General features: G+C 50.3%; 1 protein-coding gene across 4 annotated transcripts in view; it reads right to left on the bottom strand.

Moving 5' to 3' along the window:
* Nucleotides 1-13,070, bottom strand: part of ZSWIM8 (zinc finger SWIM-type containing 8) — a 2,297,361-nt gene that overhangs the window by 1,664,472 nt on the left and 619,819 nt on the right. For all 4 annotated transcript variants that reach the window (XM_085603517.1, XM_085603518.1, XM_085603514.1 and 1 more), the window contains exons 7-8: nt 5,321-5,441; nt 4,743-4,944 (exon numbers count right to left, since the gene is read on the bottom strand). In XM_085603517.1, coding sequence (XP_085459643.1) covers nt 4,743-4,944; nt 5,321-5,441 — 323 coding nt within the window. The remainder of the gene's footprint in view (nt 1-4,742; nt 4,945-5,320; nt 5,442-13,070) is intronic.

Below are 13,070 nucleotides of genomic sequence, written 5' to 3'. Positions count from 1 at the left end.
TGGGATGGTAAGCTCCGTCAAATTCGCTCACTGCAGAAAGCCAAAACACTAATCAATCTGCCTGAAGACGACGTGGGGGCTCAGTGGGAAGTACACCCTGCGCCTCTGACAAGACCCTGAGACGATGGTCAAAGAAAGCAAAGCAGTTATTGCAACACTGAAAGAGCACTCAGCTGCCGCAGAGTGAAGACCGCAACGACTTTGGGGGCGAATGGAAGAGGTGGTGGCAATTCTGGGTCTATGAAATTGGGGCTTCGGTGGGACGGGGGCGGTGTATTGGGTCCTGCTGAACATCTCACGCCTCACAATGGGGTTTGTGACCCAGGACAATAACAGACTTCATGAGTTACTGTTAAGTTTTGTATGTTCTGTTTATGGGATAATGGGGTTCCCTCCTACTCCTACTAAAAATGCAAGAGCTTGGAGATACATATGTAAGGATGACCATTGGGTACTCCGAGTTGGCACAAGCATGGCTATTCCCAGGTTGGGGTTGGGTCTGGGCTCACAGTTCCTTCATGCGCATTCTGACATTCACTATCATGACAGCGGACATTAACATTTTATCGCTTAATATTAAAAGCCTTAATAGCCCACTTAAGAGGCGAGCATTCCTGTTGCTCCTAGAAAACTCTGACGCCCACATTTGTCTCCTTCAGACACTCAGATTACAGTCAAGGGCATTCCCTCACCAGTTGTTCCCATCTCATTCCTCTAAGACAGCAGGGGTGGCTATTCTGGTCTCTGCTAGGTTCCAGGGTAAAATTGGCCTTAAACAGGCCAACATCAAGGGCAGACTCTTAGCATACACCTTCACACTGGGTCAGGTCCCTATTACAATAGCTACAGTTTATGTCCCCAATGACGGACAGGAGGGGTTCCTTCGGGACGCGATTCAAGAGCTGTCAAGCTCCCCTGACAGATCAATACTTTTGGGAGGGGACTTTAACTTGGCCTTCGACAATGAACTGGATAGATCATGTCAGCCCACAGGGCAGACTGGAGCCCTCACTGAGAAAGGGAGGCAACAACTATCCGAGGCAGGGCTTATAGATGTTTGGCTGTTACACCACCCGTCCTCCAGAAAGTACACATTCTACTCGCATTCCCACAAAACGTATGCCAGAATAGATTACATACTGACATCGGACACACAGACACAACAGATGCAAAAGGTGGAGATCCTTCCATACCCCCAGTCTGATCACTCAGCTGTGTGTATATCTCTGTCCCTTCCCAACTACGACTCGCCTCGTCGTCTTTGGCGCCTTAGAGAGACGATGTTGTAGCGTCCCTCCATAATCAAGCTGATCACCAAAGCTATAACTGACTATCTGGCCATTAACGACACTCCCGATACACCGATTGCAATCCTGTGGAACGCCCTGAAGGCGGTAGTCAGGGGGGAGTTCCTAGCGATATCCGCAGCCGATAACAAGACCAGCAGAGAGAAAAAAGAGCAGCTCTCGAATGCAGTAATGGAATTAGAACGCATCCACCGGAGAACAGGGGCACCTAGGGTCTGGAAACAACTCAAAACAGAGAGAGCCCAGTTGGCGGGCCTCGATACAGATACGCTACTCTCCGACATGCCTTTTATGTGGGGTGGGATAGAAGCAGGAGGCTCTTAGCCAATAGACTAAGGGCGTAGAGGCAGACACCTAAAATCTCGATGGTAATAGATCAGCTAGGACAGGAGCAAACTACTCATCAGGGCATTGCCGAGACATTTAGACAGTTCTATGCATCCTTTTACGGGGCTCAGAAATTACCGGAGGAGGGCCTAGTCTGATATTTACAGGGGGTGAACACTGCTAAGCTAGTCCCGAGTCAAGCTGCAGACCTTGAATCCCAATTAGGCTGGAGGTAGTTATCTTCGCTGTATCTAAATTAAAACCGCATAATTCACTGGGTCCGGATGGAGTTTCTTCTACCGTTTCTAAAACCTTTTGCACTACACTGGCCCCGTTGGTGAGGGTATACAACTCGATTGGGGCGTCCACCCCCATTCCGTCATCGATGTTGGAGGCATTGGTGACAATAATTCCTAAAGCAGGCAAGGACAAACGATATTGTGCATCGTATCTCCCTATTTCCCTCCTCAATGTAGACCTAAAGATTTTCACTGGGATCTCGGCAGAGAGCCTCTCCCCTCCCCTACCAGGGTTGATAGACCCTGATCAGTCGGGTTTCGTCTCTGCGCGTCAGTGTTCCAACAAAACAAAACACCTCTTACACTTAGTAGACAAATCTGAACGCTTCATTGTCGAGCGCATGATTTTCACTGTTGACGCTGAGAAAGCGTTCAACAGGGTTCACGGGCCGTATCTCAAGGCAACCCTAATCTATTTCGGCTTGCTACAGCGTTTTATCGAATGGATGCTAGGCAGCTACACTAATCACTTCGGCGCATGTGAACGGTCTAATTTCAAATACCTTCCCCATCCAAAAAGGAACAAGACAGCCTTGTACATGAAGCCTATGGCTCAGGGGGTCCAGGATGACCCCTTAATTTCAGGGGTACGATTCGGGGGTGAAGAGCATAAAATTAGCCTCTATGCCGATGATGTAGTAGCCACCTTGGAGAAACCTAGGGAATCTCTTTCAGCTTTATTTGCTGAGCTTAAATGCTTCGCCCAAGTGTCAGGCTTCAAGGTCAACATGCATAAGTACCGAGCCCTCAACTTATCTCTCGCCCCTGACACCTTGGGAGTGCTTCAGCCATCACACTAAATTCACTGGGCGCAATACTCAATTCCCTACCTGGGTTTGCAGCTCACAGCCAGTAACCAGCGAACTAATTTGCTGAATTACTCAGCGCTACTGTGGCACGTGAGAAATTGCCTTCGTAAGTGGAGGCCCCACTCACTGTTGTGGTTGGGTCGTATCGCGGCAATAAAAATGACCATACCCCCTAAGATAATATACTTATTTCAGACACTCCCACTCGTTCTCCCTTCGTGCGTACTACACTCACTACAGAGGGACTTGGAACACTTTATATGGGGAGACCAGCGGCCTAGACTGCTTAGTGAGTTAAGTTACAGGGACCCTGCTGAGGGAGGACTGGGAGTCCCCAAACTGCAAGCCTATTGGTCGACGGTTCAGCTGAGACTGCTGGAAGAGTGGTCTTGCCCAGAGTCTGAGAAACACTGGTTGTTTATGGACAGGGCTCTAGCTAGGCAGCCCCTTTGGGGATCCCCTTCCTTACTAAAGCTGCCAGACCCCGGAACTTATACCTTGACTCACTCCACCCTACTAGCCTGGGAAAGGCTGGCCGTCTCCCGGGGGCTCAGACCTTTCCATCCCCAATTATACCTATAGTTACCAATCCAAACTTCACAGCAGGGATGGACTCATCAGGGTTCATACACTGGACTAGGGAAGGCCAGCGCTCAATACGACATGTCTGACACGACAGGCCCTCTGACTTTCGCAGGGAGCATGACCTCCAGGAGACAGAACGCCATCAATATTTACAGATCCGACCTTGGGTGATGCATTCAGAGGTGCGGGAAGGTGCAGGAAGACCCCTCACACCTTTCAAGAAGTGGACACTCACGAGGCACACAGACGCTCGCCTAACATCAGACTTGTACAAACTCATCAAGCGCCGCACTGGGAAGTCTCCTGGTCAGTTGCGATGGGAAGGGGAACTGAGCAGATCACTGTTTCAGAAAGAATGGTCAGACATACATTATAGAGCCTGGTACACAGCACACAATATAGCAAGCATTGAAACGGCCACGAAAATAGCCACCTACTGGTACCTAACTCCCCCCCAACTTGACATAGGTAACCCATCACAAAGTCCTCAATGTTGGAGGGCATGCGGCTCGCTGGGCACTCTGACCCACCTGTTATGGGACTGTCCCTACTTAGCGGGCTATTGGAAGCAGCTACTAGTTGACATTGATTCTCACTTTGACACCCAAATTCCCAGTTTCCCAGCTTACACTCTTCTGGGTCTCTCCAACCCAATCACCTTCCCAATCAGGGCACGGAGAGGCAGACAAATGGCAATAGCGTTGGGGGCAGCCCTACAAAACATCCTCTCCCACTGGGGTACAACAACCATCCCGACTCCCCTGGGATGGCTCCACAGATTGTGGGGTATAGTAGGGATGGAGAAAATGTTGTTGCCACTTACAAACCCGGGTGCTTCCTTCCAAGACTTGTGGGAACCCTTCTTAAAATTGCTGACCTTTAAGTTTACGGAACATACCTGCCGGAAATACTTGAGACTCCTAAGATTGGCAGATCCACCTCAAAAGGCAACATTAGATGACCAGGCACAACACAAAGCCTAAATCCACCAGGGATAATCGACCAATGAAGAGACTAAAAGGACATTGTACTCGCTTGAACATTTTGACAGGAGGGGAGGTGAAGGGTGGGAGGTTCGGGCTTTCTTCGTGTTTCTTAGTTTCTTATTTTTCGATTGAAGCAGTCCTCTTGCTGGACCATATAACAATAAGTACAGCATACGTTTATTCGTTGTATGTTGTCTATTTGGATTGAAAACCAATAAAATAAATGTAAACATAAATAGGGCAACGATCAAACATGGTAGACCCAACTTAGTTTACAGTTGCAAAGTAAGTCCTTAGGAAAGATAACCAAAATACATTGCCCATTGAAGAGCTTGGCAACTACAGGATGAAATATTCCATGATTCTAGTTTATCATTTTTGTTAAAGTTATGAATCCACATGGCCTCGAACAGTAAGACTGAAAAGTACCTGCTCGTAGGTCAAACATTGCTCAGTCAGGATCTCTAACAGAGGAGCGGCATTACTGTCTCTTCGCTTAAACATTTCCCGCACGATAGATAATAGGTTCCAGATTCCCTCAGGTTCCCTGCCTCTCAGAGGACGCAAAAGGCATGCCCACTCCGCAGCAGCTGGTGGCTCAGTAGAAGAGAGGTACATTGAGTTCACATCGCTGCATAAGAAAGAAGAATAAAACATTTCTGACTGCATTGTAGGAAGAAAAAAAATAAGAAGCGGAATGTTTTATGCCAGAATTACACCTTCAAAAGTAGCTTAAAGTGGCATGCTAATATATATGAAGCAAATTGTTCAAGCAATTATTCGTGAAAAACAGAGGGGACAGGGCCAAATCAAAATACAAAATAAGATTAAGCTAAAAATGTTAAGGCATTAAATGGTTTTATAGCACAGTGCACAGAAAGGATAATCTTGAATCACTTTCTAATTAGAGGAAACTGCTCAAACGAAACATTACAGGTCCACAAAGACTAATTATTTGCGCCTTGGGGGAAGAGAAGGATGTGACAACTGGGAGTAAAATGACCAACCTGAAGACAACAGGAGAAGGGCCGCAAAACTTGTGCAGTGTTTTCTTTATGTTGTCACTCAAGGTGGACTCATCTAGGTACCAGGTGCTCTGATCGGAGGCAGAAGGCCCCGCGGTGGGATCTAGAGGTGGAGTAAAATTTAACTGCTGTCATACAATCAAAAGCAAAAACTAATCAACAATTAATTCTCAGGTAGAATACTTTGACACTGAGCTTTAAGCTAGCAACTGGTTCTCAATGACTTCAGCAGAGCATAGTATTCACTACTAAAGAAGCTCCTGTCAAAAACAAGGCAAAAACAAATGACACACATTTGACTTTGTATAAACCTTCGACATCCACAGTTTAAGGACGTAACATTTTTGTGAAAAGACTGATGAAGCGATAAGAAGACAGTAATATGGAATGTGAAATCAGTGTCAAGGTTAGAAGATTGTGTGATCTGTATACTACTGTTTTTATGTAGGCTGACAGACAGCAATATTTTAGTATATTATACAATACACATATATATATATATTCACAGAAAAAAACATAGGTTTCAGGGACGTTATAGTTAGAAATAAGCATATAAAAAACCTTGGAAATTCACTGAAAAAAACACAGGTTTCAGGGATGTTATAGTTAGTTGGACATTTCACTTGTATAAAACCAGAGAAATTCGGCAGTTATAGTTAGTAGTGCTAACTATAACTCACGCCCTCGCTATGCACATATTACATCACTCATGACATGACTGTATAACTGAGTGATAAAACATGTCTTAGTGAATGCATGGCTGAGTGACTAATCTGTGTGAATGTCCGTATCAGTCTGTCAGTTGGTGTGTAAGTATAGGTTGGTGAGTAGCTACATGAGTGTCTATATAGGTTAATGATTAGTTGTCTGAGTACCTATATGGGTGCCTGAGTGTCTGGTTGGGTGGGGGGGTGTGACTCCCTGCATGGATGTGTGAGTGGGTGATTCACTGGGTGTATGGGTTCATGGGTGTGTCTGTAAGGGGATGTATGGGTGGGTGAGTGTGTGTGTGTGTGTGTAGACCTATGAATCAGTGAGTGGGTATGTACTAACTGGTATTGGTGTGTCAATGGTTTCAAGAATGTTAGTCTGTATTTTTTAGTAGGTGTGTGAAACATTCTATTAGGGTGTGAGGAGGTGCAGCAGATATTAAGTGGATGATGTCACCAGTGATGTCATCAGTGATGACATTTGAAATGTTATCAGTGATGTCACGGACCATCTCATGAGTGATGTAATATGTGACGGCATCAGCAGTGCATTGCGGGGGCGTGAGTTATAGTTAGCTCTACTAACTATAACGGCCAAATTTCTCTGGTTTTATACGAGTGAAATGTCCAACAATCTATAACGTCCCTGAAATCTGTGTTTTTTCAGTGAATTTCCAAGGTTTTCTAAATGCTAATTTCTAACTATAACGTCCCTGAAACCTATGGTTTTTTCCAGTGAATTTCCAAGGTTTTTTAAGACCAAGTTACTTACCTTCGGTAACGATATAGCTGTAAGAAACATAGGTTAGTTATAGATTCCTTACCTTAAAATTATCCCATGCAGGCGTCAGAACGGATCCAGGAAGTTTTTCATGAGCAGTACCACTGCACGTCGGAAGGTGGTGTCGGTCGACTCCGTGTCAGTCGTTGGTGGCGTGGTCACCAGAATTACATCGCGGTAGCTACTTAGACACTGCCCTCGAGCGCTGACGTCTGTTCTGTACACGACTTTCCGCGCCAGAAACGCACAGAGCCATGCAAGACACTGACCAATGGTGCACAAAACTAGGGCCCTGAAAGAATGTCCTTAACCCTAGAAATGAGTTCGCAGAACGGGGAGGATGGGTGGGGAGGTAAGAAATCTATAACTAACCTATGTTTCTTACAGATATATCGTTACTGAAGGTAAGTAACTTGTTCATCTGAAAGAAACAGTTAGTTATAGATTCCTTACCTTAGAATAGATACCCCTGCAATACCAACCCCGAAAGTGGGTCTGCGAACTAAATTCACACTAGAAAGTCCTGGAGAGCAGAACGGCCAAAGAAGCCGTCTCTCTGGACTTGGCTGTCCAGGCAGTAGTGCTTAGTATACGTGAGTATTGTTGCCCACGTAACTGCCTGGCAAATGTCATTCAGAGGGACTACCCATCCCAAAGCAGTAGTGGCTGCCGTCGCCTTGGTGGAATGGGCAGCCAGCCCCACTGGAGGCTGATTCTTTGCTAGAGAATGGCAGGCTTTAATACACAAAATGGCCCATCTGGAGATGGTTTTCTTGTGTACGGCCCGACCTTTCTTCTTCGCCCACGTAGCCCACAAAGAGCTGGTCATCCACCCGGAACTGTTTAGTGCGATCGAGATAGAAGGAAAGCACACGTTTTGGGTCCAGACAGTGGAGCCTCTCTTACTCTTTCAAAGGATGCGGAGGAGGAAAGAAGGTGGGCAAAGTGATGGTTTGCCCAATATGAAAGGAGGTGACCACCTTGGGAAGGAAGGATGGACGAGTTCTTAGGACAACCATGACTGGATGAACAGCCAGAAAAGGAGACTTGGAAGAAAGAGCCTGGAGCTCACTCACTCTTCTGGCAGATGTGATGGCCACTAGGAATGCAGTCTTGAGAGTTAAGAGTCTAAGAGGACAGTTATGAGGCGGCTCGAAGGGAGCGCACCTCAAATAGGTCAAGACCAAGTACAAGTCCCACTGAGGCATTACGAAGGGAATAGGAGGAAAGAGAGAAATAATGCCTTTCAAGAATTGATTTACAACCGGGGACTTGAAGAGAGAAGGCTGATCAGGAAGCCTAAGAAAGGCAGAAATGGCCGAGAGATAGCCCTTGATAGTGCCCAGAGCAGAGCCCTGTTGGGTCAAAGAAAGGAGGAACAAGAGAACCTCAGAAAGAAGGGCAGAAATGGGATCCACAGCCTTTGCTGCAACCATGCCACTAATTTCTTCCATTGGCAGGCGTATACCGTCTTAGTAGAGGGACACCTGGCTGCCAAGATTACATCACAGACTTCGGGAGGCAAGTCGAATGACGTCAACTGCCACCACTCAATCTCCACATAAGGAGGTAGAGGCTGGACAGGTTCGGGTGGAGGACCGTTCCCTGCTGCTGCGAAAGAAGATCCTCTCGAAGAGGCAGACAGATCGGAGGATAGATGGCTCAATGCAGTAGCTCGGGATAACAGACTCTTCATGCCCAATCCGGGGCCACAAGGATGACTTAGGCCCGGTCGCGCTTGATCTTCTTCAGCACTCTGAGCAGAAGTGGTATAGGCAGAAAGGCATACAACAGACCGCAACTCCACTCGCGAGGAAAAGAGTCGCTGAGCGAGTGCTGCCTTGGAAATTCTAATGCGCAGAATTGCTGACATTGCGCGTTCACTTCGGTGGTGAATAGATCTAACCAAGGCTCTCCCCACTGCTGAAAAAGACCTTGCACCACCTCAGAGTGAAGAAGCCATTCATGATCCATCAAATACCTGCAGCTGAGTTTGTCCGCCCTGGCGTTCAGCGAACCTGCCAGGTGTTGAACCACCAGGGATATGCCCTGATGTTCCAGCCATGTCCAGAGGCAGAGGGCCGCTTGACATAGGGTCCATGACCCCACCCCACCTGGTTTGTTGCAGTACCACATGGCGTCGGTGTTGTCCGTGAACATCTGCACTACTCTTCCCCGGACAGAGGGAAGGAATGCTTTTATGTGCAAGACGGATCGCCCGTAGCTCCAGAAGGTTGATGTGGAGCCCGGACTCCGCCCGAGATCAGAGGCCTCTGTACTCTGCCTCCTCCATGTGGCTGCCCCAACCTAGCAGTGATACATCCGTCACCACTGTGAACTCTGGTTGAGGAAGGGAGAGGGATCTGCTGTTGACCCAATGCTGATTTGTGAGCCACCAATGCAGTTGGTGTGCAGTGTCCTTCGAGATCTGGACGTAATCGGACAGATTCCCCTGATGTTGCGTCCACTGGAACTTCAGGTCCCACTCAATCAATCAATCACTCATTTGTAGAGCGCACTAATCACCTGTGAGGGTCTCAAGGCGCTGAGTAGGGGGTGGGGGGCAGATACTGTTCGAACAGCCAGGTCTTGAGAAGTCTCCTGAAGGTCAGCAGGTCCTGGGTCTGTCGCAGCTGTGTGGGGAGGGTGTTCCATGTGTTGTCGGCGAGGTAGGAGAAGGATCTGCTGCTGGTGGAGGTCCTGCGGATGCGTGGGACGGTGGCGAGGTCGGCGGAGCAAAGCTGGCGGTTCGGGGTGTAGAAGGTGAGACGCTTGTTGAGGTACACTGGTCCGGCATTGTGTAGTGCTTTGTGGGCATGGGTGAGGAGCTTGAAGGTGATCCTCTTGTTGACTGGAAGCCAGTACAGTTCTTTCAGGTGGGCAGTGATGAGGGTGTGGCGGGGTAAGTCGAGGATGAGGCATGCGGAGGCGTTCTGTATGCGTTGGAGTCTCTTCTGGAGTTTGACCGTGGTCCCTGTGTAGAGGGTGTTGCCATAGTCCAGTCTGCTGCTGATGAGGGCTTGTGTGACCGCCCTTCTGGTTCCGGTGGGGATCCGGCTATAGATCTTGCGGAGCATGCGGAGGGTATTGAGCAGGAGGAGGAGACGGCGTTAACTTGCTGGGTCATTGAGAGCGATGAGCCCAGGATGAACCCCAGGTTGCGTGCGTGGTCGGTGGGCGTGGCTCCCAGGGTGGATGGCCACCAAGAGTCGTCCCAGGCAGAGGGAGTGGATCTGAAGATGAGGGCCTCGGTCTTGCCTGAGTTAAGTTTCAGGTGGCTGGTCTGCATCCAGCTGGCGACGGCCTTCATTCCTTTGTGGTGGTTAGTCTTGGCGGTGGCGGGGTTTTTGGTGACTAAGAGGATCAGTTGAGTGTCGTCGGCGTAGAGCCCGCATATGCCACCTGGCATGATCCACCAGCAGGATGCAGGAGCCCATCAGGCCCAGTAGCCAGAGGGTCATCCTGACCGAAACCCGAAATAAGGGCTGAAAGATCGGAATCATAGCCCGAATATCCCAGACTCGCTGCTCAGGAGGATAGACCCGAAACTGCGTTGTGTCCAGAACCGCTCCGATGAAGAGGAGCTTCTGAGAGGGAATCAGGTGTGACTTCAGCACATTGACGGAGAGCCCCAGCGAAAGCAGGAGGTCGGCCGCAGTTTGGAGGTGGGAGACGACTGACTGGGGCGAGCCTGCTTTCAACAACCAGTCGTCGAGATAGGGGAAGACTGGAACCCCTGATCAGCGCAGATGAGCTGCAACCACTGCCATCACTTTCGTGAACACCCGAGGGGCGGTGGTAAGGCCGAAGGGGAGCACAGTAAACTGAAAATGCTCGTGGCCTACCCCAAGTAGTGCCGGGGGGCTGGCAGGACGGGAATGTTGAATAGCGTCCTGCAAGTCCAACACTACCATCCATTCTCCAGGGTTGAGAGCAGACAAGACCTGAGCTAACGCCAACATGTTGAACTTCTCCTTCCGCAGGAAGCAGTTGACGTTCCTGAGGTCCAAGATAGGACGAAAGCCCTTGTCCTTCTTGGGTACCAGAAAGCAGTAGGGATAACAACCACAACCTACATCAGGGGCAGGAACGCGCTTGATGGCTCCCTTGGCCAAGAGAGCCGTAACTTCCTGTTGTAGAAGCCCAGATGATCCTCCGACATGCGATGATACTGAGGTGGCATGGCTGGAGGGGTAGCCTCGAAGGGGAGGGAGTAGCCCCTTCCGACTATCTGCAAGACCCACCTGTCCGACGTGATGGTGCGCCAGTGGGGGAGGTGATGGCAGGTTCTGCCGCCCACTGGCGATTGATGGGCCTGGAGGCTGAAGCAGAGGGGGGGGGGCGGGTCGACTGGCCCACTCGCTGGCCCCAAGAACCACGGCGGTGGTTCCCACGTCCCCGGCTGCGCAAAGGTTGTGCAGCTTGAGTCGGCCTGTGGCTCTGGGCGGGACGTAGTGGGACACCCCTTCCGTAGCAACGAAAAGCAGTCTGTGTAGGGCGGTTGGAGAGGCCAAAGGACTTGGCCATAGCCCGTGAGTCCTTGAAACGCTCTAGAGCGCTGTCTGCTTTGTTGCCAAAAAGGCGACGGCCATCAAAAGGCATGTCCATGAGGGTGCTCTGGACATCCCCAGAAAAGCCAGTCGATCTCATCCAGGCGTAGCGTCGAAGAGCTACTGACGTGGAAATCGTTCTGCCTAGAGAGTCGGCAGTAACCAGCCCACAGAAGATGGTAAACTTTGCGGTGTCTCTCCCTGCGGCAACAGCCTGTGAGAGGACAGTCCAGGCCTACTCCGGACACTGAGGCAGCACATGCGCAAGTGTGTCCCACACAGAGTGGGAATAATAGACATACGGTGTATACCGACCGCAGTCCCAAGCTGGCAGACACATTTTTTTTCTATCTAAGATGATCCAGCTTCTTGAATTCCCTATCTGGTGGAGCGTTAGGGAATGCGCTCTTTGAGGTAGAGGCTTGGACCAGCAAGCTCTCAGGTGTGGGGTATTGGGAGAGGAAAATGGGGTCGCCCAGGACCAGGCGGTGCCGTCAGGCAATCATCCTATCCACGGGAGCCCAAAAGGATGTCGGTAAAGGCTCCATTGAATAGCAGCAGGGGCTCTGAAGAGCTCACTTGCGGTTGAAGCACCTGTCAGGAGGTTAGACTTGACTTCTACCGTTGGAATCTCGAGGTGGAGTGCCTTGGCCGCCCTACGCAATACCACTGCATAGGAAGCGGCCTCCTCCGTAGCCTAGGTAGGAGGAGACAACATGCATGGTCTGGGGAGGTATCGAGACCATTGGAATCCCCCAGGTCCTCTCTCCAGTCCGGATCATAATCAAATTGGTCGCTCAGAGGGTCACCTGACCCCTCCCAGTCCTACTCCTCTTCCTCTGGGTGCCAATCTGGCCTGAAAGGGACCCCAGGAGTGAACAGGGGCACAAAGACACCACACCGGTCGGGCTCCGTAACCACATCAGGATGGAGGCCGGGGTCGACGCCGGCTGGGGGCTCAACCGGCCTCGATTGCGGGTGTGGTGCCGAAGGAAGCGGTGCCAGTGGAGGTGTAATGAGGCCAACCAGCGCCGATCCGGATCCACGCACGGATCCAAGGCCTAGACCCCCAACCAAGTCCATGGGGCCCGAAGGTGCACCAACGTAGTCAGGCTGCCCAAAGAAGGCAGCATCGCCTCATAAAACTGACGAAGCTAGGCAGGGGTCGCTAAGGGTCCGGGGAAGGATGGGAAACTCAGAGTCGGCCCTTCAGGCTCCGAACGAGGTGCTGCGAGAGGGGCACCGCCCGCATCCCTCGTCGCGTCAGCCGAACGACGGGGAGAAGTCGAAGAGTAACGATGCTTCTTCGACTTCTTCTTGTGCTTCGACTTACCTGACTCCAAGTGCGAAGATGGAACTGACTGCCGGCGCTCAAGAAACTTTCGGGACCGCTCCAGCAAAGACTTCGGAGCCATGGTCCAGAAGTCAGAGCACGACTTTAGGTCGTGGTCGCACTCCAGGCAAAAGAGGCACACGCTGTGCGGATCAGTCATCGACAACTGTCGGGTACAGGAACCGCAAGCCTTGAAGCCGAGCATCCTAACTAGCCCACAAGGTTCCTCCAGTGAGCCCCACACAGCTGGATTGTTGAGAGTGGTCCGAGGCCATGCCCACTTTTTACACCACTCTGCAAACGGGCTTCCTGGCACACTGTTGCCCGGTGGATGAAGTCCACTTTAGTCCTGAGGTCC

The sequence above is a fragment of the Triturus cristatus genome, chromosome 1_2 (genome assembly GCF_964204655.1).
Source record: "Triturus cristatus chromosome 1_2, aTriCri1.1, whole genome shotgun sequence".
NCBI classification, from domain to species: domain Eukaryota; kingdom Metazoa; phylum Chordata; class Amphibia; order Caudata; family Salamandridae; genus Triturus; species Triturus cristatus.
The sequence above is the reverse complement of the archived record's forward strand: the minus strand, read 5'-3'. Positions and strand labels throughout refer to the sequence as shown.